Source organism: Haliaeetus albicilla, chromosome 13, assembly GCF_947461875.1.
Source record: "Haliaeetus albicilla chromosome 13, bHalAlb1.1, whole genome shotgun sequence".
In the NCBI taxonomy this organism is placed as follows: domain Eukaryota; kingdom Metazoa; phylum Chordata; class Aves; order Accipitriformes; family Accipitridae; genus Haliaeetus; species Haliaeetus albicilla.
Genome location: NC_091495.1, coordinates 31,353,138 through 31,380,580, shown reverse-complemented (window position 1 = coordinate 31,380,580; position 27,443 = coordinate 31,353,138). Strand labels below are relative to the sequence as shown.

The 27,443-nt window shown below is 38.8% G+C and overlaps 1 protein-coding gene across 1 annotated transcript in view; it reads left to right on the top strand.

Annotated features, from left to right (window-relative positions):
• Nucleotides 1-27,443, top strand: part of MTR (5-methyltetrahydrofolate-homocysteine methyltransferase) — a 52,734-nt gene that overhangs the window by 14,923 nt on the left and 10,368 nt on the right. Inside the window, exons 8-25 of the mRNA XM_069800677.1 lie at nt 570-664; nt 4,612-4,712; nt 5,000-5,061; nt 5,678-5,745; nt 6,814-6,890; nt 8,024-8,136; nt 9,562-9,702; nt 10,365-10,550; nt 11,155-11,334; nt 12,350-12,466; nt 12,565-12,705; nt 15,808-15,897; nt 16,522-16,674; nt 17,228-17,335; nt 20,761-20,861; nt 22,904-22,971; nt 23,831-23,951; nt 26,928-27,009. Coding sequence (XP_069656778.1) covers nt 570-664; nt 4,612-4,712; nt 5,000-5,061; nt 5,678-5,745; nt 6,814-6,890; nt 8,024-8,136; nt 9,562-9,702; nt 10,365-10,550; nt 11,155-11,334; nt 12,350-12,466; nt 12,565-12,705; nt 15,808-15,897; nt 16,522-16,674; nt 17,228-17,335; nt 20,761-20,861; nt 22,904-22,971; nt 23,831-23,951; nt 26,928-27,009 — 2,004 coding nt within the window. The remainder of the gene's footprint in view (nt 1-569; nt 665-4,611; nt 4,713-4,999; nt 5,062-5,677; nt 5,746-6,813; nt 6,891-8,023; nt 8,137-9,561; nt 9,703-10,364; nt 10,551-11,154; nt 11,335-12,349; nt 12,467-12,564; nt 12,706-15,807; nt 15,898-16,521; nt 16,675-17,227; nt 17,336-20,760; nt 20,862-22,903; nt 22,972-23,830; nt 23,952-26,927; nt 27,010-27,443) is intronic.

The following is a 27,443-nucleotide window of genomic DNA, read 5'->3' as shown; positions in this document are numbered from 1 at the left end:
TTGCAACATCTGATGTTCCCTTGTGGCAAAAGGAATAACTGGTTTTTAAGGCCAGCCCCCCCTCTCCTGTCCTCCTACCCTTCAACCACCACCCACCACCAAACAACCTAATAGCAGTCCTGAGACCTGAAATAACATAAAGGGGGAGGTAGGGACCATGAAGAGGATAGGAGAGGAGCAGTGACTGCTGATAGCTGCCTAAACAGGTAACCACTGCAGACTGGTTCTGAGGCCATCATCAGAATGATACCATGGTACTAGTGCTACCTTGCTGCTGAATGGTTCATGGTAGTTTTCTCTCTTTCTTCCCCCCCCCCTTTTTTTCTTTTTCTCTCCCCCGAGGAGGGGGGAGAGGGAAAGAAAACTGGTCAAAGGTTTGTCTTTTCCCTAGATAAATATTTAAATGCTTACAGGGAGGAAAGAGTTTAATTTTTCTGTTTGGGTTGAGCCTCATCACTTTGAGTGGAGCACAGGTCCTGCTGCTTTGACTTAGCAGTTCAGCCATTTAAATTCTTGGTTTTATTGTTAATTTAATTCTTTTCCTTTCTCTGTGTTCAACTGGTATTTAGGTTTCTGGAACCATTGTGGATAAGAGCGGACGTACCCTCTCAGGCCAGACAGGAGAGGCATTTGTCATTAGTGTTTCCCACAGTAAGCCACTTTGGTAAGGAAATGTATCTTTCTCTTAGTAAGTTAACTGTAGATTGTGATTCCTTTCTATTTTAACCCTTTGCTTGCAGCTAAATGGAAGCTATATTAACTGTGATCATATTTAATCACATGTATTGCTAACATGTTTTGCTATCGTTCCGTCAGCAGAAATTATGTTTCCAAAGAACGATGAATTTTTAAAACATTGCTCTAAATAATCTGGGGTTTTGTGTTTGCAACAGCCACTGAAATAACAATTAGGTCAAAGAATTTAAAAAAAAAAAAAAAGTCTGAAACTGTAGTTTGCCATCTCCTACTGTCTCAAATTGTGCAAGGAGCTAACTCCTGGTGTGGGCAGGGCTTACATCTCTTTATTAGAGGGAACCAGTGCCAGCTCAGTATGTTTCAGCGCGGCTTGAAAGAGCAAATGGTAGGATTTCATTCCAGTGTTCTTTTTACTAAACTGTTACAAAAATGTAACAGTTTTTCTCAAGGATGTGAGTTCTTTTGAGCGCTCCTGATGCCTCCATTTACTTGCATTCTTTTCTGTTCAGGCAAAAAAGTTGAAATAAATATGAGACTTAAGAGCTGTGAAAATGCATAATATAGAAGATCTTGGTCATTGTGCAAGGTTTTGCATGTTAATTTGAATACCATTCCCTGTTTCCTCTATTCTTCTGTGTTTCTATGCCCTATTCTACCTCCTCCTTGCCTCCTCTTCCCTCTTCACCCTTTCTTTTCTCAGGTTGGTTCTTCACACAAAAACTTACACCGGAAATAGCCGTTCTTTTCCTAGAATATTCTAACTTAAAACATTTAATTCACTGTTAGCAGTGCATGCCATGCACATTGTGACAAGCCATTGTTTGTTTTTACAAAAAAATTCCAGCTAAAACGCACAATCTGTCATCTCGGTGACACAAAAGCAGAAGACTGCATTCACAGCTTTCCTGACTGCCCTTGAGGCTCCACTTTCCCAGACCAGACGGTGCTCCAGAAGTAACATATGGAGCCTCTTGGAACAGGGTGGTAGTTGACTCCTTCTCTCAGCATCACAGCCTAGTGATCCATATTTGGCATGAGTCTGTCTCAGATAATCTTGCTCATAACTCTCTTGCCTCTGAAGAGGAGAGAAGGGTACTGGAGCAGAAATCAAGAATTTATTAAACCATATTTCATAAAAGCTATTTTATGGGTCTGAATGCTTAGGGCCTGTTTCTCATTTATACGAAGGCTACTATACAGCACTGTGGCAGAAGGGTTTTGATTGTGGGAGCAGATTGCATTTAATGTTGTTTCTGTTGCCAAATTGGTACAGGGTGGCTTTACGGTTGTGAAAAAGCTGATTAATAGTGGTATCCTAGCGATCATGTTATATGTGTTCACATGTTTCCATCTGGGTTTTGTATATCCTATTTAGGGTGATGTGTTGTCCTTAAGTCAGTTTGGTTTGGAGACCCCCTAAAAAGTGTGTGCTTTGTGTCCAGTTGATACAGGTAGTAGCTGAGAAACTTGTGAACTGTGCTTAGCAAGTGGTGAAAGATGTGTGGCAAGCTGCTCGCTATGAAAAGTGCTCAGATGTGGCATGAGTTCCCTTCGTGTTGTTTCGGATCCTGTGATTGTTTCTACTGTGGTAGCATTAAGACGACATACGCTGAGTTTAGGGCCCTAATGTGGTGTTTGTTCTCATCCCTAGGGCACTCTGCAGCCTTAGCTTTCACAGGAGTGGATGTGTGACTGCTACGAAGAAATGAGCAAGGGAGAGAGGTGATGTTTAAGATGAGGGTGTGATGATTATTACACTAGGGTAGCAGTGATAGTGTACCAGGAATCTGGTTCAAGGCTGCTGGCTTTTAAGTCATGGTTAACAGTTTGCTTTTTTCATATTTTTTCTTTCATGATGCTGTTGAGTGCTGTGGGGAAATGAGACTGGCCACAGAAGCTACTTTCTGTTTCTGAATGAATGTGCATGTCTGTGCTTAGTTTGACTTGGCAGTTTTGAAACAGGTAAAGCTTGGATGGTGTCATGCTCATAGATATATTTCTCAGCAACTCATGTAGTGAGTAATCATTCAGGCATTCTGGAGGGCCAGTACCCACTAAGTCAAGTGAGAACATCAAGAAGTGCTTGTTTGCTGAGTATACTGGCTGCTTTTACAGTATCTCTCTGGTAAGGTGTGTTAAAGAGAGTGACAGGTGAGTTTTGTACTTGGAACCAGAGATGGATGTTAAATATGGAAGAGATGAAGCTGCCTCATATAGGAGTAGAGCTTAAAAAGAGGGTGTGGGGAGTATGAGCTGGAAGCTTGTAAATTGAATGACTTAACAGTAGGAAATATATTGCATTCATCTGCATTTGATAAGGAAATCTTGTTAACCATTCTTACCTTGCTTTGCTCGGAAATCCTGAGGGATGAGCCCCCACTTTGAAATAAACTGCAGAACTTCATTGCTGTAATTAATTGTGTATTCCCTGTGCATGCTGTTTGTATCCGGGGGATCTGTATGAAGGATCTAAATGTATGTAAACACTGTATCGGGAAATGAGAATAAAAGGGTTCTTTTCAAGTTTTTCTGTTTAAATATAATGGCCTATATGAGATGCAGTAGAAAAAGCACGTCAAAAGTAGAGTTGGCTGTTTGTAGAAACAGACATGCATGCCCACCCCCCAAAAACCCAAACACCCCTAAGTTATTGGAAGAACGGGTTTGTGTATTGTTTGGTCTTGGTATGTGGCTGTGATATTCAAGGCCCCCATTTTGGATGTTGCTGTGAGCCCCTCGAATCTCAAGGTTTGTCATTCTGTCCAACAAGTGAATCTGGCTGCAAGCATTTACTGCTGCTACTTGTGCAGTTACCAAGCCCCTGCCTCCTCCTTGGAAACAGCAGAAAAGTAAAAAATCATTTTGTGCTCCCAGTCCTGTGCAGTGCTTTATTGCTTTTGACCTCTGGGAAACTAAGTGGGCATACGTGCTCTTTATTAACTTGGCTACTTCTGAGGCAGCCTCTGTGGCTCAGTTAGTTGGGAGATGTGGCTGTTATCCATTCCTGTTTCAGTGGGTTAGCTTGCATCCTCTCTGAGACCATTATTCCAGGAAAGGAGAAAGCTTTTTTACATCTTCCTGTTCCAGCAGCACTGTGAGCACCTCTTGAGTTTTGCAGTACTCGTAAGATGGTTTCTAGAATGGTGCAGAGAGATCAGGAAACACATTTAAAAGATCTCTTACATACTTTCTGAAGGAGAAATTTCCCTTTTTAATATCAGTGTAGAGATTTTGAGTGCAAGTCACATTTATGTGTCTGTCATTGAATGAAAGAAAACATGATTGTACCTCATATGCTGGTAAAATTGTTTGAGAAGCTTATTCATGCAAAAATACTTTTGCTGTAGTGCTGTCTGTTACTAAGATGTAGCAGATTCAGTTGCCCAAGCTTAGTGCTGCCATGATGCATCTTGGGGGAGGCACTTGGTTTCTGCCAAGGTTGACACGATTTGTGTACAATTTTAAAAGAAAATGATGAGTTAGCGGCTTGAAACAGGTCTTGTTTTTTTCAACCTTTTCTGTACTTCTTCCTGTAGCACAAGGCTCCTTTCCAGTCTGTCATTCTGATTCCACTTGCTTTCTCTCTTACCTAGAAAATACAGAGCCATTGCGTTGCTGTAGTTGCTGTCAAAATGCTGCCACTTTCCTCCTGGATTTTGAAATGAAATCTTGATTTACTGTTCCCAGTTCAATTCAGTCCAGCCCCCTTCCCCCTTGCACTTTTCTTCCACCCAAGGGTTCTTCTTTGGCACAGTCCTGCTGTATTGATGATGATGGTTAAAGAAATTGGAGATCAGGTTGTTTTTTTGTTGTAGATGATTGCGGGAGTTAGCAGTTGCCAGCACTAACATTCATCTGTTCTGTGTGTAAAAGGTGTTTTGACCTCAAAGTAATTTTTGAAAATTTATTTTCCAGTATCGGCTTAAATTGTGCTTTAGGGGCAGTTGAAATGCGACCGTTCATTGAAACAATTGGAAAATGTACAACAGCCTACATCATCTGTTACCCCAACGCAGGTGTGTTGGTGCACGTTTCTATACTTACAGGCAGATGAAATGTAACAAAACCGTTCCATCTCATTAGCAATAATAGAGTTGAATTAGCTTGTGTTCTTAGTTCTGTGATAGTGAACCCAGAATGCTCTCTTGCATAATTAATAATCTATTGAGTAATGATTGCAAGGGTGATGAGGCATTTTGGTCCTCATACAAGTGTAGCTACTTTACATATGTCTTCTGTGGAATTTAATTCTGTTCTTGTGGGCTTTAAACAAATTGTAATACTAGAAAAATTATGTTTCAAGGTCTTCCCAATACTTTTGGTGGTTATGATGAAACTCCAGAAGTGACTGCCAAGCATATAAAGGTAGGAAATATTTCCTGTGACTGTGTCATATCTGACATACTAGTGGACAAGAATTCTTTGCTTGTATTTTATGCGTATTTGTTACAGTACTGTGTTTTGGGTTTGGTTTTTTTTTTCCCCTCAGATGGCTCTGTATGTCATTTGGATTTTTTATATTGTGTGTATAGGAACCACTGATGGTGGCATTCCAGTGCAGGGTGTCCTTCCACATGTCACTTGATCTGTGTAAGACAGAACTGTGTGGCTGGAGCTGCAGTGTGTCAGCGAGACCACAGTATCTGCTGCATGTTAATTCCCTTTTATAATACAGTATGACTAGTCTTTGATACTCATCCAAGTTTTCATCTGGGGCTTCAGTATAAAATAGGCCAGTTTCAAATGTAGTTTCCTAAAATTAGGTGTTGAAATTGATGGTTAGCCTTGGGAATCCATGTCTCAAAACAAATCCTAAAGAGAAGAAATAGTACTGATTGTTTTATAATTTAATTTTTTTTCTTGCGATCCCTGTGAATTGCTTAACATATGGAGAAAAAAAAAATATATCTAAAAAAATACATTTATATATAAAAGATACCTTTATTAAGTTGAAACAAAAATCTTTCCCTCCCTTTTACAGAATTTTGCTTTGGATGGTTTGGTCAACATAGTTGGAGGTTGCTGTGGTACCACACCAGCACATATCAGGTACCTCATGAGCTACAACTTTAGGTGCACTGGGAAGTAAATTAAGTGTTGCTTCTGTGCAATATTCCATGGCTTGTCTTAGAGTTTCCTGAAAAGATGGATCACTTGAATGCCTATAGCAGCAATATATGGAGTAGAAATAACTTGGCTTTCATAGCCTTGTGTATCATGAAGAATGAGTAGAGGCATGGTTCAAACAGGGATTATACCTCTGCTGTTTTGTCATCTAAAATTGTTTTGGAATTACCCTTCCCTCTTTACCGTTGGATAGAATAGACTTCCCATCTCTGCTCCCTTATGCCATATGGTCTTTCTCTTTCTGGCACTCTTAGCCACAAGGTGAAACTTAAGGAAGGAAGGAAGGTGTGTGGATGTGGGGGGGAAATGTCTGAACAGGAGATCTGGGAATGCTGTACAGCTGGTGCTAGTCCTGGCCAATCGGAAGGAGCTTTTCATATCTTTCTCACTGGCAGTAAGTCAGTGGAAAAATCTCCATTTTTCACCTGGGCTTGAAAGAGAAGGGGCCCTTGTGATTCATTTTTACCCTGATAGAAACTGCGAAGATGTGGTATGTGTACGTGTAGAGGACACTGTGTGTCGCTGCTGACTGGAGCAAAGAGAAAGTGAACGTGAACACCATGAGTCATTCCAGCATCTGAGAAGCATGTCTCAGCATAGAACAGTGTTTGTCCTGTGGTGGGTTTTTGTCTGTTTGTTTGTTTCTACAATCATCAGCGATTGCTTAGCTCAGCAAATCACAAATATGGTAAGAGCCAGTGTGGTTGAGGACTGGTTCTGATATCCATCAAGTATTCCATTGGCATAGTATCTCACGTTCAGTGTTTGGTAAATCTTCAGCTTTCTACATTCCCTGCAAATAGCTGTGGTAGGATCTTCTGGGAGTATGTTTTTGCCTTTGGCCACACAAAGTGAAACTAGCTAATTAGTCTTGTCTGCTACAGGGCTAAATTGGAAATATAGCTATATGTCTAGTATATTCTGTTTGAGTCTTGTCTGGAGTGGTTTAATTTTAATCAAAACCTTTACTTTCCTCTTTCTATAACTCAGGAAAATTGCCGAAGCTGTGAAATTCTGTAAGCCTCGTGTTCCACCTTCTCTCTCTCAAGGATACATGCTGCTGTCGGGTAAAATGGAGTGTAACAGTTTGAGCTTCATAACTCATGTAACCTTCCATTATAAATTTGTTTGCTGTTTTCTACTGATCAGAATGGCACTATGAGTTTCTGGTTCTACTTCAATCCAGCAAGCTTATGGATGTGTAACGAGATCTAAATCTTACTGCTTCAGCTAAAGGATTAATGGCACATTTTATTACCGTCTTGTATAATGTAACCAAGCCAGCATATTTTACTCCACAACTCTCAGACACTTTGTAATTGTGAGTGAGTGTCTTTATCCTCACTTTGCAACAGGGGAGGGTCAAACGCAAAGAGATCAGGTAATTTGACTACAGTTGATGGCAGAGCTGGGATGAGATCCTTGTTCACCTGCTGTGAGAGAGCTGCCTTATGTCAGATCTCGATCCAGTCCTACTGGGACAGTGTTCCAGCAATACATCAGGGTCTAGAATGTCTTTTGTTTTAGCAAAGTCTGGATCTGTATGTTCCTCAGCCAGGCCTTCTTTTAAGCCTTTGGGCCATGTATCCAAGTAAAACAGTACCCTCTTTTTGGTCTTTTTAATCTCAAAGTCAAATCAGTTTAGCATAAATTAAATAAAGCATGGTTGGCCTGTGGTTTCATGCATTAGCTTATTCTGTTCTTCTGTAAGGTTTGTTTGCCTCTGAGTTGCCTGCTACCCAAGGGTCCCACTTGGCTTGTTTCTCTGAACTTAGGTATGTGGTTAAGAGCTGTCCTTGTTTGTCAGTCAATTCAGTGGTCTGCTTCTCTGATGGTGGTAGAGTCATGAGATAATGTAGCTGGAAGTTGAGAGAAGGTGTGTATGTGCATACACAGATGCCCAAAGAATCGTAGCTTCACAACATTTTGTATAGGACAAATTGTTCTCTTTGTGGGTCAGGTAAATTATTGACTGTAATTGAGGAAGGATAGAAACCTTTGGCATATGTGTTGGAACTTATTTCATTGCATTTCTATGCTAGTTACTCATTAGATTTGTGCACATCATGATATGCTGAGAAATCACTATTCTTAAAGAGAGAGACACCTCTATTTCACAGTTTAGAAAAGGGATTTTGTATTTCTTACACAGTTTTTTCTTTTCTGTTTTTAAAAATATGTTGGAAAATATCTTTTTAAGGTCTGGAGCCATTCAGGATTGGGCCGTACACCAACTTCGTTAATATTGGTGAACGCTGCAATGTTGCAGGATCACGGAAGTTTGCTAAACTCATCATGGCAGGCAACTATGAAGTATGCATTTTAACAATAATATTTATAGCTGATGCTCTGATTTTTCATTGCTCCATTGCACTGTGTTATTAGTTGTTTGTTTTGCTGGCACAAAGCACTATTCTATACCAGTTACAAGAGTGAGAAAACAAGGAGAATTTAGTTTCTTACTGTCCTTTGTTTCTGCGCTTACCAGCTCCTAATACATTTGTGAGAAGGGTTTTACAAGGGCTTTTTTTTTTTTCTTTTTCTGACAAGTATTACAGGAGACATGACTTTCCATTTTGAATTAAGTTACACAGCTGATGATGGTTTAGAAAATGTCCTGGTCTGTGCTGTATCTATGGGTGGATTTACAGAGGAGGGAGGGAGGAAGGAAAGTGGGTGTAATCCCTCCTTCCAACATGTGGGGTACATCTGACTTGGGATAGATTGTGGCACTGCAGCCCTCACTCTTTCCCTCCCTTCTCCAATCCTGGTCAGTATTATGGCTGCATCTAATCTTTATATACTTTGATCACTGGCTCCAGCATGCTACGTGAGAGTTGCTGCAGAAAAAGGTGCTTCAAAGGTAATTGCTTTCTTGAAACAGCTGCAGGGCAGAAATGAAAAGGCTGGAGAGCTCATTCTTTACTGATGTAAATTGTTACTGTAACATTCAAACAAATAGTAAAGTGACAGTTCTTGAGAGCTAAGACTCTGCCCCAGAGTATGCTCTGCTGTTCTAGTTGATGCAATCAAAATTAAAGCCTTAGTTTGTTTTTTAGGAAATCTGACTTTTAAACTCTTGAAGTCATGAAGCAGGTTAGATCTATTTAAATAAAGAAAGCTTTAAACACAGGTCATTAGGGACTGTGGGCAACTAAAACCCTTGTTCTTTTTTGTCTCCTCAGTCTGCAGAGTGACAAAAAAGAGAAAGTGAACAGACATAGGTGTTCAGATAATTATGTGGGCTGGAGGGAAAGCTTTAGTATTTCCTTCTTAGCACTTGGTGATTATTCTGCAACTGGAAAAAAATGTTGAACAACCTCAAAAAGTTAAGCACTCTGTGTTATGAAACAGCAGAGGTTGTGATGCAAGACCCTCATTTTGTACCATCACAGAGATTGTTCTCCTGTAATCTTGTGCAGTCAGAAATCCTTGTTGCCATGCAAATCTTAAGTCATTCAATTAAGCATATGACCAATTGTCTAAAATCAATGACACTATCAGCACATTAGGTCTCTGGTGTCATGGTTTTGTGAACAAATTAGTTATCAGTTGTGCCATAGTAACAACTTTTGTATGTTGTACGTCACAGACCATTTCCTTATTCACTTATGGGATGTCTTAAGAATTTTTAAATTTTTGGCTGCATGCTTATTTTGGAGAAGTGAAATGTTATCCTGAGAATGACTAGGCTTTTTTCTATTGATTGTTGTTTTGGTTTTTGACTTTCTTCTTTAGGAAGCCCTGAGTGTAGCCAAATTGCAAGTTGAGATGGGGGCCCAGGTTCTTGACATCAATATGGATGATGGGATGCTGGATGGCCCTGCTGCAATGACCAGATTTTGTAACTTGATTTCTTCGGAACCTGATATTGCGAAGGTTGTAATTGAGCCACTCCGAAGCACAATAAAGAGCATTTATTGAGTTGGAAATTGCCTTTCAGAAAATTTTGATATTGATGTATTTAGTAACCAGTTTAGGTGCTTAATAAGCAGATGTGGGTGTCCCCAAACAGGTAAAGGTAATGTAATGAGGAAGGCCTTTGGGGCAAACAGAGGTTTAACATTCTCTATCTGATTTCAGCTAAATATATGCCAGTCCTTTTCATTGGTTAGTAAAGCTGAATGCAGGTTCCTTTTGCAGCACTTGTGAGCCATAATCTGTCTATATACTGGCAGTGCGTAACGGTGTTGCTTTCCACAAGACTTAAAATTGCTATGGATATGGGGTGGTTTTAAAAGATACTTCTGCAATGTGCATTCTCTTAAAATGAGTATCTAATTCAGAAACACAAGACAATACAGGGAGAAGTTGAGGTCTCTAAGATATGTGATGGAGTTGCCATAGAAGCTCTTAAGTTATTTTGCTCTGAGTTTTGCATTTAAAGCAAAGTGAATCTACAGATACCATCTGGAAACTTTTTATTCATAAATGCTGATTAAAGTTGTGTGCATTTTTATGTCCAAATGGGCAAACAGCATGTGGAACTCTAATTCATAACTTGTATGTATTCCCCTGGCTTACTTCTCTGTTACTTACAGGTACCGTTATGCATTGACTCCTCAAATTTTTCAGTGATTGAAGCAGGTTTGAAATGTTGCCAAGGGAAATGCATTGTAAACAGCATCAGTCTGAAGGAAGGTGAAGAAGACTTTTTGGAGAAAGCAAGGAAGATTAAGTTATACGGAGCAGCTGTGGTTGTCATGGCTTTTGATGAAATGGGGCAGGTGAGTGTTGCTTTAAAGGAGAGGTATTTTTCGTCTGGAGTGCAAGGCTTTCTTACTCTTGTGCAAGACAAAGTTGTTCTGTTTCATTGACGCAGGTGATTCAAAGAGGTCTATGTAGTCTTAGCAATAGTTTTGACCCTGATGTGAGCAGCATAAGAAATGCTTATTTGTTTGAGGAATCCAAGTACTGCTCCAAGTGTAGCTCTGCTAGCACAAGGGCATGTCTCTTGCTATTCAGCCATGCTGAACTCTTCCTTCCTTCACAGATTTTTTTTTTTTTTTTTTTTTTTTTAGTTCAGAAACTGAGTTTTGCATGACAGTGGAATCTTTGTGTATTAACTTAGTTATGTCAAAAAACACATATTAAACTTTGCATAGGATGATGAAATGTTGGGGAACAAAATTGTTTTTAATGAGTTGAGTCAAAACTCCACGTACAGGTGTGGTGATATTTTTAATACAAAGTTCTTGCATATAATCCTCTTCTAATATTCGTGATGTTCAGACTCTCAGTCTTGAGTCACTGGAACTGTAAATGTTTTCTGGGGAGTTTATTTTTTGTGTTGTATGCAAGTTTCATGTCAGAATTCTTTTTCTCCACTAGGCAACAGAAACAGAAACCAAGATTGCAATCTGTTCCAGAGCTTATCACCTCCTTGTGGAAAAAGTGCACTTCAATCCAAATGATATAATATTTGACCCTAATATTTTGACCATAGGAACTGGAATGGAAGAACATAATCTGTATGCTATGAATTTTATCAATGCTACTAAAACTATAAAAGTGAGTTGTAAGCTTATTTTAACTTGAAGTATTTTGCTGAGTTTACTTAAGAACCCAAATCACCACAAAACAGAAAAACACTCCCCCCACCCCCAAACAACAACAACAAAACACTGCTGCAAAATGATATGCATTTTAAATTAGCAAGGGGGACTATTTCTCTGAAGTGCAGCCATTCCCCAATATTGCTGTATTTCCAATAGAAGAACTTCAAATAGTTCTATAAATATATTTCAATCTATTGTCTCTACTGTAAATATACTATATTAATTAAATGAGGTAACGATCACATTCATATTCTAGGTAAAAGGACCTCTTTGAAGGTACGTGAAAGCTGCCTTTTTAAATTAATAAAACTTCCATTACTGTAGCAGGAATTTCTGCAGTAACCTCATTTTTTGTTTAGCCAAAATGTGTGTAAAGAAGTACAGCAGTGAAGAACATCACCTAAATGCAGCCAAGGAAGCTGCACTGTTGTGTTTTACAAGGCAGCTTGATTGGTCTGGAGATGCTCTGTCAGTAGCAATCTGGGGCTTGAACACCCCACAGGCTATTTTGTCACCACAGGGCTTCTGGAAGGGAAGCTGCACCCTTGAGATTAGCTGCTCAGCTACAGCCTGCTCCTGAGATATGCAAGCAGGCAGGTTGGCTGCTCCTGTTTCTGGAGGAGTGGGGGATGGAAGAGCCATAAGTAGGTCTGCATGGGGAAAATCTGGAAAGCTGCTGTGGGAGGACTGATAATGTTTAGAATAGCACCTATGACTATGGAAACCATGGTAGTTGCTTACACATAACTAGGCTGGATCTTTCCTTTTACTTGTATCTTTTTTCTACAGAGATTTGAATTGCTTTTTATGAATTTGAGTAACCAGAAGAATCTGGAACAGGAAAGAGAGAAAGGGTGCATAGCCAATGCACTGCAGCTCAGGGGCCAGCTGTTTTATGGACTGATTGCTTTGCTTATGTTTCCTTTTTGGAAAGCACTTTTCTAAAAATCTGTGTGCAATTCTTATAGGAAACGCTGCCGGGAGCCAGGATAAGCGGAGGTCTTTCCAATCTGTCTTTCTCGTTTCGAGGAATGGATGCCATTCGAGAAGCAATGCATGGGGTGTTCCTTTACCACGCGATTAAGGTATGATGTACTTTTGGCTTCCATAGGTTTGCACTTGGCAGATGTGCAGCGTTATGTCTGACAGCCCTGGCTGGAGGATTCTCTATGTTTTTTTTCAGTATGGCATGGACATGGGAATTGTGAATGCTGGGAATCTGCCAGTGTATGATGATATCCACAAGGAATTGCTACAGCTGTGTGAGAATCTAATCTGGAACAAAGATCCTGATGCAACAGAGAAACTTTTACATTATGCTCAGGTAACTTCCAATTTTAAGCTTTGAATAGTAGTTAGCTTAGCACCTGGGCTTTAACACCTCCCTGCTGATGATAGGTAAAACAGCCTATAAACTGCACATGTCAAACAGCGTGTGTTAGAAGTTACTAATAATGCTACAGGTGGTTTAGTTACTAATATAGAATAAAATGTGAACTGTGTGATAGATTGAGCCTCTACAATTTCATAGGTGCCTTGAAAGATCCTGTACCAGAGTTCTTCATATGCTTCAGGAGACCAAGCTGCATAGGTGTTCTTTTTTTTTTTTAAAAAAAACAAACCCCAAACCAATAAGAAGCAAAAAATCCCAACCAAACTCCCCCAAACAAACAAAAAAAACCCCTTCACAACCAAACAAGGACCAGAAAAGGCCAACACACAACTGAAGCAAATCTTGGTGCTGGAGCTTCATTGACAAGTACACTGTGGGAGACAAAGAGTAAGCCTATCTCTCTAGTGGTGATGGTTTGCTTGGAGTATATGTAAAAGGTGAAGCAGCTGCTTGTGGTTCCTGGCTGTGCCATAGACTTTCAGTTCATGTAACTCATGTCAAGAGTGAGGATCAGCTATTTAGTTTTTTTGAGATGCTGTAATGGCGGTGGTGATAAAAGACAAAGATTGCACACCGGAAGGTTTCCAGATTATCGACCATAAGATGACTAGTGAAATCCTGTTCTGAACAGAACATACAGCAAAAATCTGTCTGGGTTAGGTGGCTCTCAGATTTAAGAGCACAAGAAAGTTTGCATGCCTGTCTTGTAGCTCCTGGAGGTATCATTTCTGTGCACAGCTTCATTTGGTTTGTAGTTTGTTCCATGGTGGCGCATGCTTTTTAGGAACAATGGCAACATGTTGAAAACCAGCACAGGAAGACTCTCCCTATCCCTTGTGCTTAGGCTATTTTATATGGTGCTCTAAATGTCTAAGCAATTCACCTGGGAGTGATCTTGTCTGTATAAGCAGAGTTTTACCATTAGGGTATTCAGGGTTGCATAAAGAGGAAGGAAAAAAAGAGAAGAGGAATTAGAAAGGGATGGCTTAAGCAGTGTTTCTGCAGAAGGCAGAATGTGAATTTAAATGGAGCATGAAAAGTAGAAATGGAAGTGGATGATGACTCCTTGTAGGTCTAGAAGTTTGGGAAGCTACTCTTGGAATCTCTGCTCTTATTCATGGTGCTAGTTTTATTGTGGGAGTAAACCAGCTCCCAACTGCAAAAAAGAGAGACACTCTTGATTCAAAACATCTTTAAAAGCTCTATTAAAATTTAACATAAAGTATTACAACTTTTAGGCTTTCACTGCAGGTAAGCATCCTGATATGGGTTTCATTGTGGCTCTGAACAGATGTGAGAGTCCAAACAGATAGTCACTTACAGCTCATGAGAAGGATTATTACATCAGGTTTTGGAGTTCGAGGCATATTTCAAAATATTTATTCAGAACTTCCTCTTATATAGTGGAATTGAGTGGCTCTAAGTTCTTTTGTCAAAAGGGTTGTTTTTTTTTAAACACAAAAGTGTGTTCGTTAGTCGGTAAGTGCATATGTTCTTTTTATTTCCAATTATTGCAGTTTATTCTGCACAAAGAACATAGAATGTGCAGTCCCATTTCAAGTATTGAACCTCTAATAGAGCGCCAGCGAAGTTTTCTCCTAGTTCCTTCAGGTAATAGTAATGTACCTTGCCAGTTGCTTGAATGTTAGACCTGTGGGGAAAAATGAGGAACCCTTGCAGATTTAGGAGATCAGTCTTCATTTGAAGTTCGAGATTAAAAAACATTTTCCATAAAATGTATAGCTGCAGACATTCTCAAACTTAAACTTTGTCCCATTTATGGCAATGGGAGTTGCGCTTCCAAAGGCGTGGGTTTTTTTTTTTTTTTCATCCTCAGCATGCAGTATAATCAAACTGTTTTTAAAGATCTGCATGAAGTGCTTGCCACTGTGGTCCCTGCATGTCCACCCTACAGCTTCATGGATTATTTTTAGGTTGGAGTGGTTCCCTTGCTAAAGTGCCTGGCCAGAGGTTGAGGAGCACTTGGTACCTTTTCATTGAATCCCAGGAGGGTTGATGTAGGAAGGGACCTCTGGAAGTCATCTAGTACAACTCGCCTGCTCAGAGCAGGGTTGGCAAGAGCAGGTTGCTCAGGGACATGTCCAGTTGGGTTTTTAATACAACTAAGGATGGAGACTCTACAACCTCTCTGGGCAACATTTTCTTCTTTCTTTCCTTCCCTTTCTACAAACTAGACCTATGAGGGGAATCAGGTTTGGCAATGAGAAGCTGTGTAGTTAGCTAACATTTGTATAAACATGAATGAAATCTTGTTCTGGTTTCTGTTCCCATGAAAGAGATCTTGTTTCCATGACTTTTCCCATGCTGATGAGCACTCAAAAGTATAGGAGGTTCATAAGGATGGAAAGATGTCAGATTATGTTGAATAACTGAGGGAGGAAAAGAAATTACTTGCCTGAAGTGTGGTGGTTGAAGTAATGGATAGGGTGCTCTTCCATGAGCCTTCCTCAGGTGGGTGTTTACAAGCTTTCTTGCATTGTGAAGCCCTTTTGACCTTTGCATTCATAGCAAAGGGGAGTGTGCCTGTGTGCATGAGAAACAGTAGTTCTGTAGGCTGCCTGGTTGAAAACACATCTGTGGTATGGAATAAGATAACCTATTCCAGCAGAAACTGAATTAGTGCCAAATTAATTAGAATTTTAAAATGAAATGTAGTGTGTGGGCCAGGAATCAATTTAAATTATGTTCCCAGAAGTAAAACCCTTAAGATTAGTCATTTCATTGTTTTTAAGAATGTGAAAATTATTAAACTGCTCCCCTCTTTTTCTTTACTTTTTCTTTGTTTTCTTTACATCTTCATTGAGGTATATATTCTTTGGGATGTAGAGCTGCTAAGTGTCTGTACTGCATCAGAGGTGTTTGCAATATGATTTGCATGTATATAAAAAAACTTCTGAATAATCTAAAATTATTTTATGGGTCAGTACTTGAAATTATCTTCACTTTTCTAAAAGTAGTCTGTAGTTGTAATTTTTATGCTCGCAAGCTCCTATGGATGTCTTTCCTTCTCAGAATCATTCCCAAGGAGGAAGAAAAGTTGTACAGACTGATGAATGGCGGAAAACCTCTGTGGAGGAGAGGCTGGAATATGCTCTCATAAAGGTGAGTCTGTGCAGAAAATTGTCCTACCCATCAGCTCTGAGACATGATCTCAGCTCAGAATGTAAGGGACCACTTTTGGCTTTACAAATTCTTCAACTGCCATTCTTTTAAAAGCTATTAATTAATAATGAATAATATATTTAATTAGCTTCAATAACAGAGGAAATTGTGGTGATTTGTCTTTAAACTTCACATGTTGAAGTCTTTGACCCTCAATATTTTATTCTGCTAGCATTGGTAGAAACATATTGGTTTTACTTTGTAACATACTGCTTTTACTTTCTAGAGGTTTTTTTCTAGTCCTTTAACAGCACTGCTTCGTCAGCACAAGTGCCACTCAGCGCAATCTTTGTGTGTTTGTTTTTTCTTATGACATGGTTAAGAAAAACAAACCAACCTGTTAATGCTGGGGACTCTTGCTTTGAATAACTTTATATGCCTAAAAACTACAGTGTTTTGTTTCCTAAGAAAACCTATTTTAAATAGACATTTGAGGTATTCTTAAAGACTAGCAGTACCTAAAGTATCTGTTTGTACTTTAATTGTGATTTTTTGGGGGGAGAAGGCAACTAAATAAAAGCTGTATTTCCAGCAAGATAAAAGCTTCTCAATTTTTTTTCCCAGGGCATTGAGAAGTATGTCACTGTAGATACAGAAGAAGCAAGATTAAATCAGGAAAAATATCCTAGACCTCTCAATGTAATTGAAGGGCCTTTGATGAATGGCATGAAAATCGTTGGTGATCTTTTTGGTGCTGGAAAGATGTTTCTGCCTCAGGTAATGAGAAAATGTTTTCATATGTTTTCCTATTTTGCAAAAACTAGCATTGTAGAATGTTTCGGCTACATTTTATACTGGCTGTTTTTTTCAGATATAGCACACGAATTGTGAAAATTCAGGTGCTCCTAAGAAGCAGCCCTCTTTTTTTGTTACCTTGGAACTTGACTTACTTTATGCGGTTTTCAGTCTGGGCCCTTGAAAAAGAGCAAGAGAGAAAAAAGATCCAAATAAAAATTGCTGTGTTTAGGACCTTCCAATTCTGTGCCTGTTTGTAGCTTCTAATTCTGTTGCCAGTGGTCTGAGAGGTTGCACTGTGAAAGTGTCATGTGTAGACCCTTAGTCCAGTAGGGCCAGCAGCCTGCTAACACAGAATGCTCTGCAAAGCTGGAATCTTGGCTTGCAAATGAAGTTTTGTTTATTGGGTATATTTTGTTTGAATGGGTATAAGAGAAAGCTGGGAGAAATCTGAGGCTATTCCTATACTTGATCTTTAATGTTTATTGTTGTGTCCGCCCCCCCCAACCCCACCCTACTCTGTTTATCTGTGCAGGTGATAAAGTCTGCTCGAGTTATGAAGAAAGCAGTTGGCCACCTTATTCCCTATATGGAAAAAGAAAGAGAGGAAAGGAGAGCCAAAGGAGGGAGCATGGAGGAAGAGGCAAGACACAGTGCTTTGTGCTGTAACTCTTTCATAGCATGCCGTGACAAAAATTGAAATTATTTTTTGCTAATGACATGTATTCAGCTTTCATGCTGGAAAGTTGATGCAGTCATATGGAAACTGACAATCTTGGCATAATTTGAAGTAGGTCTGAAATTCATAAAGTGCAGATTTTGTGGAACTTTGGTTGGTGTGTACCTAAGCTGTTGTCGCAAGTTTCCTGAAGGATGCCATAAGCCTTTATAGGTCCTTTATACCAGTGTTACTTATTTCTTGTATTTTTGTAGGCATTTAATTCTAGTGTTACTTATTTATGATAATTCTAACTTTATGGCAAATTTTGCCATTTGCTTCTACTACTTCTGGCCTCAGTGAACTCTGGAACTCCCTTCTGCATGTTCAAAGCTTGTTACTGTATTTCTCTTTATTCTTCCCTTTCCCCTAGCCCTGACCATTCTCCCAGCTAAATAAACATATTCTTCCATCCTCTTTCTTCATAGATCGTGACTTCAAGACCTCTTGTTATGATAGAACAGTATGCTCATTGCATGTGTAGTCACAACCAAGTTGCAGGGGACATGTGTTTATGAAAACAGGGTCTGAACATAGTTGTCTTTTCATGTCTGTGTTTTTCCACCAGTTTTCTGAAGACTACTTTTGATGTAATATATATAATTGAAAATATCCAGTGATTTTCAGATCTTCGTGGGCCTTTCCTTTATAGCGTTTCCTGTTTCACAGCCAACAGTTGCTGATGCCTGAGAATAGTTTTACCAACTACCTGTGTATATGCCTGAAGTAATTTCTTCCAAATTTGGTTTATGGAATATGTGATAGGAGCATTGGAAAATGAAGATATAGGATGTCCCTTGTTTCTCTATAATTACAAGATTCTATTCTGTATAAAAGAGAGTTCAGATTAATTGGACAAAATCCCCTTTTAAATACTCATGTCTGCTGTTTCCTACTGTATTTATAACGTGATAGGTGGTTACAGTTTTGGTTGTTAAATAATTTTCTTCTCTTGTGTTTGTCTGACTGTCAAATTTGGGTTTGATGTATATTTGCTTTTCTTTAGTCCTGTGGAACCTTACCTTGTCTTCATGAGTTCTCAGAGACAATAGCTATTATCAGAATCTGGTATTTAACACAACAACAGCAACAACAACAAAAAAGAATAGCAGAATGTCTCTAAACTGTGATATTTGTGTATTTCCATTGGTTTTCCTTCTGTGGATTTTTGAATGGTTCCTAATTCTTCCCTTGAAATCTTCTTACGCTGTGTCTTTCCATTTGCTGTGGATCTGTTGTGTGATTGTCCAGCATAAATGTGATGAATAGAGCAAATAATTTAGAAAGAGAAATGACCTGATATAATCAAACCTGACTAATCTTAAAGGAAGAAGGAGAATGCCTAGTCTCTTTTCTCATGCCCTTTCTGGATAAAAAGGTGTCTTCTCTCCAGTAGCTCAAGCAGATCTGTTCTCTGGCTGTCATGACTCACCTTTCTATGTGTCATCTCTCTCCTGCTCATGCTGTTCTTTTTTATTTTAATTCAGATGACAGTGCCGGTATTTTGCACCTTCTGGTTTGTTCTGATGCTATTTGAAGTTACTGAAAATCATTACCCCATTGCTTCCATGAGCACTAGATTAGGATCTATGTGAACCCTCTGGCACTTAATTCTTTGGCTAAAAGGAAGTGAAGTGGAATTTGAGAGGTTCTTAAAAAATACAGCAAGTACTCTGAAGCGATTGTGAGATATTCTGTGTGGCTAAGGAGAGCAGGAGGGAAAGAGTAGGGCTTCTGTCTTCCTGCTTCCTCTACCTTCTGCTGGGCAAGGGATGTAGTGCTTTCCTCTTCAAAAAAATGTTGTCACTGTCTAGAGAATTGGTGAGAGAGGAAAAAACAGCTGCATCTATCTCCAAAATTAGATGTTGACTTGAAGGAAAATGATTTGCAGACTCTGATGGCTGTTAGGTCTGGTGTTACCCAGGCTACTGTAACCTCCAGGACAGCGTTAGTCACAGACTGCCAGGAAATGCAAAGTGTTAAATAGCTGTGGCTGTGGATCTCTATCAAGATTTTAAAAAAGAAGCCCTTTGGATGTGTGCCCAGAACTTGAGGACCTCCTTGCTTGAGACAGTCGAAATCACAGTATGCCCTAAATAGAGTTTATTTAAAATGGCGTATGCTCTGGCCCATGTTGTTTGCTGCCCAGCACAGATTTTCTTTCTTCTCATGTACAAATTCTTTTTTACCTTTTTTTTTTTTCTTGGATATCAGTCACTAGTTAAATCATCAGTAGTTACTGGGTATGATACATGTGTGCAGCACTTTTTGTTCTTCCCCCAGTCCTTGATTAGTCTCTTTCCCCAGTTTTCTCTTAGTTCCAGCAGAATATTTTCAGCTGCAAATTTTTTTATTGTTGTACTGAGATGGCTGACTTGCAGACTTCCATTTTTTCCTTCACAGAAGGATCTAATCCTCCAGTTCTGCCATCTGCAAAGGAGATGAAATACTGGCCAGAAAAATATTTTGTAGTTTCACATAAAATATGCTCAGGTTTACACTTTATTTAAATTCTGTGGAATTTAAGTAGTCTGTTACTGGCATCTGATCCTGCACCAACTCAAACATGGCACTGTGATAGACTGGAGTTGCTCCAAATAGTGACACTGATTATACAACTAAAAATGTATTGCAAAGGCCTGTGTCCTGGTGGAGAATTGCTATAGCAAGTTCCACTGTTGCCCTGCTGGTAGGTCCTGTTTGTCAGGGCTGAATGCTGTCTAGCCTAGGACCAGTTTATGACAGTACAGCTTCCCTTCTTCAAGGAGATCCTTTTTCCAGTCTGTTTGTTCAGCTTGGGTAGTCTGAAGTAGCGTGATCACTGCACTGAAATGTCTCCCTTGCTATTTGTGTTGCATAAAATATTAGTCTCTTCTGCTTTTGCTAATTTGTCTCATTCTTCTCAGCACTGCGTTGAAAGATTGTTCTTGATGCACAAACAGGCATGTAATTATGAGTTCAAAACATACCCTTTTGTATTGCATAGTTAATCCATTTAAACTCTTCTTAGTGAGGTTTATGTTTGGAGCAGAGGTATCTTAGGAGTTCAGTTATTGCACAGCACAAAATGCTATCCAGATCTGAAACTTTTGATCTGCTATTTTGTTTTTTTAAACACAGGGGTTTTTGATAACATGCACACAATTTGCAAGAATAATTCTTGTGCAAGTTTTTATTACCTGGGTCTTTTAAAATAGTTTTTAATATTGGCTATATTACCTCTACTACACTTTGCAATTACTTATACTACAATAGGAGTCATGGATTAGGACTGCACTGTTAAAGGATCTGTGCAAACATACAGAGGCTTCCAAGTAGTTCAACTCTTGTGTTATTTGTTCAACTTTCAGGATCCTTATCATGGTACAGTAGTACTAGCAACTGTGAAAGGAGACGTACATGATATCGGCAAGAACATTGTGGGAGTCGTTCTGGGCTGCAACAACTTCAGGTAAAGAAGCTAACATTAGGAATCTGGGAACAGAACTGTATAAGGCTAGCTAATTAATATATTAGGTTAGCTGCAGCTGTGGGAATAAGAGGTGAGCATTTCTTGGGAACTGTCCTCTGTTCCCCAAGTTGTGGTTGGGAACACGGATCATACCAGCTATTACCAATGGGGAGGCAAGAGGGAGTATAGCCTCATCCTTTAATACTTTTTTCCTAATGAATTCGCATCTGAGGTGAATACAGTTAACATCAACTGAAACGTAGATGAGAGCATCAATTTTTGTATTTATGTTAGTTAAATATGGTAAGTATAATGCCTTAAACATACAAGTATAGCATCTGAAAAAATCAGATACAACAATTGCAGTAGGCAAGACTACGTGTGCGTTTTGTGTTGTTGGGGAAAAAGGAAGTCTTGTAAGATTCGAATGAACCTTTTAGTGTGTTTTTCAAGCTGCTTGTTAACTGTGAGGTTTTAAAAACTTGCTGGGGTATGTTTTGTTAAGTAAGAGATGAGGTTCTTGTCCTGTTTCTGAGCTTCAACAGATAGAACTTCAAGAAAAGTCAGCTCTTTCAAGGCCTGTGTACATGCAGCAGGTTGGCAACAGTGTTGGAATGAACGGTCATGTTTCCATCAGAGCCCTTTGTCAAGTGTCTGTCAAATGTTGCGCAAAGCTAAATCTGCTTTGGAACGCTGTCTTACCATTCATTCCTTTAGTTTTGTTTTTGACGTGGGGCTGCAATTTGCTCTAAAAAAAGCCAAGATGATCTCTTTATTTTAAAACACAAAGGGTTGAAGCCAGTAGCAGTGCTGTGTATATGCAGTATATTCCATTTCATTATCTTTTGAAATTCTGTTAATTGGTTTCAGGCTTTCTTGAGCTTTATTTAGACCTACTGAACTGAAGCCATAGTGTTTTCTGTCACCACGAGTTTGAGTGAGGCTGAATGAAGCTAGCAGGCTGGGGTGGCGTACTTGAAGAAAAAAAACCTTGGCAATGGCTAGGGTTAATAGGAATAAAATGCTAGCAAGGGAAGTGCAGTGTCTCATTTCATAAAATGTATGCTTTAATAAGACGAAAAAACCCTTAATGTGAATCATCTTATGTTCCTGACATAAGATACGATGTCCACAAAACCTTTTTGTATTGCCCAAATAACTTCAGAAATGCCACTGCTGTTGGTTAACACTGGTAGGCAGCTAAGCACCACACAACCATTTACTCACTTCCACCTAGCCAACCTCAGTGGGATGGGGAAGGAGTAAAGGAAGAATAAAAGCAAGAAAAATCGTGGGTGGAGTTAAAAAATGTTTAATAAGTGAAGGAGAAATGGAAGAAGAGAGAAAGAAAAAAACAAAACAAGTGATGCAAAGGCAATCACTCGCCACCTCTTACAGGTAGACTGATGCCTAGCCAGTTCCTGAGCAAAAGATGGCTAACCCCTGCTAAACCCCTTCCTCTTCTTTTTTATTGTTGTGCATGACATCATATGCCATGGAATATTTCTTCAGTTAGTTTGGCTCATCTGCTTGGTTCTGTCTACTCCCAGCCTCTTGTGCACCCCCCAATCTATTCTCTGGGGGCTTAGAGTGAGAAACAGAGAAGGCCTTGATGCTGGACAAACACTGTTCATCAATAGTTAAAGCATTGGTGTGTTATCAGCATTGTTTTGGTCAGGGATCTAAAACACAGCACCATAGCAGCTGCTATGAAGAAAATTAACTCCATCTTAGCCAGACTCCGTACAACCACAAAAAAATTATTTAAAATAAAATTAAAAAAAAAAAAGCCTCTTACACTTGAATTTTCTTATCTACTGTGTCATCTGGAACTCTGATGTATTGAAAATTTTGCCAGACCCAGAGGTATTTCCTATATTAAAATTCCCAATAGAGGTCTTAAGGGAAACAAACAAACAAAAATCTCAATTTTAACTTCAATTTTAGGTCAGTCTTTTACAGTAAGAGCAATGTATTTGCCCTTTAGCAGAAATTTGACCTGTTTTTTAAAGAATCTTGTGTCATGTCACTTCTTTTCACAGAGTTATTGATTTAGGAGTCATGACTCCATGTGATAAGATATTGAGAGCTGCTGTTGAGAACAAAGCAGGTATAGAGAGATTTCATTAGTACTCTTGAATGGTTTGGTTTTTAAACCTCACTTGCGTTTTTTATTGCTACTTGTTGCATTCCTATGCTGCCTATGATTTGGTTCAGACTATCTTCAGATAATTCAGAACTTTTGCATTAACAATAGCAATTATTTAGTATTTGGCACTTCCATGAAACTTAGCCTGAGGAACTGAAAACCTGTATCAAAAGGACAACTCTGAGAGGTGTTTTAGTATTTGTTTTACAGATGGATAAATGGAGACTTGGAAAGGTTAAATAACTTCATGTTGGGTCTTAAATCAGTAAAAGATCTTGGCATTCAGCCTGCCAGATCAGTGAGTGTGAAATCAGGAATGAATTGTTCTAATAAATAATGAACTTTCTGAAACAAGTTACAGTTGCTTTGAAACAGTCTATTGCTTCTTGGAACAAATGAATAGTGTGGAACATAAGTGGTGAAGTTTGAAAGCATTTGCTGTTTCTAAGAGCAGAGCTTATAATTATTTTGTCTTATTTCCCTCCTCATTGCTGAACTTCTGAGGTTTGAAGCTTGCTAATCAGAAGTACTGTATATTTATTGCTGAAACTAGAGCAGTAGGTGTTCAGCAGCTGTGAAGACTGTTTGAGAAATATCTTAAACTGGGGATTTGGAATCATTTTCTTTCTTGGAAAACTTTCACTTTCTAATTAGGTCAAACCTCGCTTCTAGACTATTGACTACCCTGCTTTTTATCTCGCTTTTCTGACACATGATGCTATCTGATATATGAAAGAAACCTTTCTGTAATAATTTCTGTGTCTTTCTAGAGTGGATTTGCTAAACCTTTTGTGTATGTGTGTTTGTAAATTTGCAATAGATATAATTGGCCTGTCTGGTCTCATCACCCCTTCTTTGGACGAAATGATTTTTGTTGCCAAGGAAATGGAGAGATTGGCAATAAAGATTCCTTTGCTGATCGGAGGAGCAACTACTTCTAAGTAAGATATCTCAGTTGGGAAGATGGGGAATGTGTATGAAAACAGTTTTAACCAGGGAAAAAGAAAATTTGTAGTCATTTCTCTCTCCCTCCCTCATTTTCCCCCAACATGCATACTGGTACGTATTTACTTAGACTGATTGTTAGTCCTTGTATCAGAAGTTGTAGAATATAGAGGTATAATGTAACTGGGACACAACAAATAATGATCATCTTAAACATTTCATTTTTGTGAGTGTTATGTGTTTTGCAAGTGTATATTGTATGTGGAAGTCCTGTATTTCCTTCTAAAAAGTTCATGCGCATATGCATATGAATACAGTTCTGTTCTTCTAAGGGGTTGAATGATTTGTTTTCTTTCACCAAAGCATTCTGAAAATGCAGGATTTTGAGACTAGAAATGGTCCTGTTGACATCAGGGAGCTATTATCTTTAAGAAAGTTAATGTATTTTCCTGGATCATTGTTCAGCAATGTGCTGGCTGGGTTGAGCCCCCAGTCCTGTTCAAGCAGGCTGATGGGGGATAAATTCTAGCTGCTTGCCTTGAAGTAGTTACCATGTTCCTTTTGATAGACTGAGCTTTTCTGTTGAGATCTTGTTCTCTCAGATCCATTCAAATGAAATAACGTAGCTGCTATGATGTCCTGAAGACCAGTGTTGACAGCTCACTGACACCTAGTATTAACATTATCACAAATGTATTTTGGGCATGTGTAACAGCCTTGGGTCACACTTTGCTAACTGGTTTATGTACAATATGCTTGAGTAGGTGACAGCTCAGAAGACTGCAGAGGTCATTTCTTGCATAACTAGATGCTGTTAGCAGTGCTGCTTTCTTTATCAGGGCAGCACAGATTGCAGCAGAACCATTGTATTCCATAAAAAAATACAAAAGGCCTTAGCAAATCATCTCATAATTTGACAGACAGTGAAGAGTAGGATCACTACCTGTCTTTATTGGTCCTGTAGTTATAATGCAAGGTTAACTGTTTCCTTTTTTTCTTTCTCCATATGAGTCTTTTTTTCCTATGGCTTTGGTACTGAGAACAAGCATGGAGGGTTTTTTATTTAAAAAAAAAAAAAAAAAAAAGAGGGGGGTGGGGGAAGGCTTTATTCTAAGTGGAGGTCTTAAGAGAGCCTTTTCTTCAGATCTTTTCAGTGTTTGTACACGGGGCATTGTGGCCTAGTAATGGATGTCAAATAACCAGCATCAAACAATTTTGTAGAATTTATTCACAGAGATGAATGCAGCCAACAGCAAGGCAGCACTAGTTTTATCCTTGAATATGGAAATTATTGAAGAATATATGTATAATATTGTATACATAAATAATTTTATTCATCTGAACTGTATATAAATATATACTTACACATATGCCCAGACACATGCAGTTTCTATAAAATCTATGTCAAGTAAAGGTATTCTTTATGGAAGATTGGATTGGTAATACATATTTAATTTACTTCTGCAGTCTTAAGTTCAACGTCATGTGCATTCTCAAAGGTTGGGTACATGTCAGATGTTGCTAATGAAGAACCATCTGCACTTTTTCTCTGTAATAAGTAGACATTGTTATTTGGAATAAGGAGACCATAAGTACTTGGAATGGTGGAAAGTGGGATCAGTTTGAAAGAGAGAGAGGCTGGGTTTTGTCTACAGTATCTACGTAATACAGTTTCTTCATAACTTACAATAATTATGATGTTTGCATTCTTACTATACTGATTTGATAAATGCAGATGCTGAGAAATACTAGTGAAAGTTTTGTTGTGGTAATGTTTATTTTTAAAAAATCCAAAACCTAGTATGTATTAGTGGATACAGTGCCATTGTAGGACCATGCCCTGTTTGTTTCCTTTGTCTGTTCCTATCACAATAGAAGATACAATATCTTTTTCTAAAAAATAGAGCTGCCAAGATCAAAACTGCATTGCCTAGAAGCAAATTAAGAAGATCCTGGACAGTTGGTTACACAGCTGTGATGCACAATCATCAGTAACCTCCATGTCCAAGTGCTTCAAATATTTCACAGAGCCTGAAGAAAAAGTAGATCTTATCTTTGCTGTGGGAGATTGCTTCCTGGGCTCTGATTTAAATTAATTTAAAAAAATGGTGTTTGACCTTAGCATTCGAGAAGGCAAACTGAGCTTTGGCCTGCGGGGTCTTTGTCCCTGCACTTGCTTGCACAGTTTGCCAGGACTCTGAGCGACAAGGGCAGTCAGCTGCATTTCACGTGATAGCTTAGGCCTCAGTTTAGGACTCCAAACTTTAATTTGATCAACAAAGTGCTATAATGTAGAATTGATTCTTCATTATATGCTGAAGTATTTCAATGAGGACTGGAATATGAGTAAATGCTAAATAATTGAATGAATTGGGAGTTTTTTATGTGAATGACTTGACTGACCAAGCAGGTGCAAGTTTGTAATATTTGTTGACCACTGGCAGAATTCCTTCTTCAGGTGAGTAGACGGGTTGTGCCTCCAATTTTGAAGTAGAGCATCATAGAAATGGAATAATCATCACTGAAACATGTTAATGCCAATCCATAGCCCCAGAAACTAGCATGTGGGAGGGAAAAATGTAATATGAGCAAAAAAGACTTAAAAAAAATTGTTAGTTCTCACTGAAATTTTCTGAGACTCAAACTAATGAGTTGCTGTTTTTCAGTCAGTTGGTAAGACAGTGAGGGAATGTGAGTTGGCATATTATTTATGAAGCATTCTGATACTCTTTGAGGAAAAGTGTTTATGTACTTATTAAAATCTGTGTTTAATTATCCGTGCATAGCAGATGGATTAATTGCTTTCTTCTTCTGAAGTTCTGGTCTATGCATTAAGTCAGAAATTATTTCAGTGGGGGTTTTGTCTGGTTTTTGTGTTGTTTTGGTGGGGTTTTTTTTGTTTTTTTGGTTTTTTGTTTTTGTTTTTGTTCTTCCAGTTGTGAAATGCTCACTCTTTTTCTTTTTCATTGAAGAACACACACAGCTGTTAAAATTGCCCCACGATATAGCGCACCTGTAATTCATGTCCTGGATGCATCCAAGAGTGTTGTGGTTGTAAGTTCTAAATTATAGTTTCTCATCCATGCAAAAAATATATGCCCTCTTTTTCTGTTGTGCCTCTCATCCTTTCCTCTAAGGCTTAACCTTATGGCGGAAAATTGAAGAGGCATGATAGAGGCCAGTTTTTAAACTATTATTGCTTCAGTTATTTTTTGCTGCCACATGGTTATCTTATCTGACTTGTGTCAATTATTGCTCCTGCATACCTTTATTTAAATGCCCGTTTCTCTAGTGAGAGTGACATGATTCACTCTGGGTCCTTGACTGTAGTTCTGAGATTTATTTTTTTTTTTTTTAATAGTGAAGAGCAATGGGGTTAGATGTGAACTGCTATTCTCTCTATTTTTGGATATATTTCTGAAGTTAGTGAAGGCAAAATTAGTACTATGAAACATGGGGCTGGAGTTTTCTGGGATGGATGCTCTCTC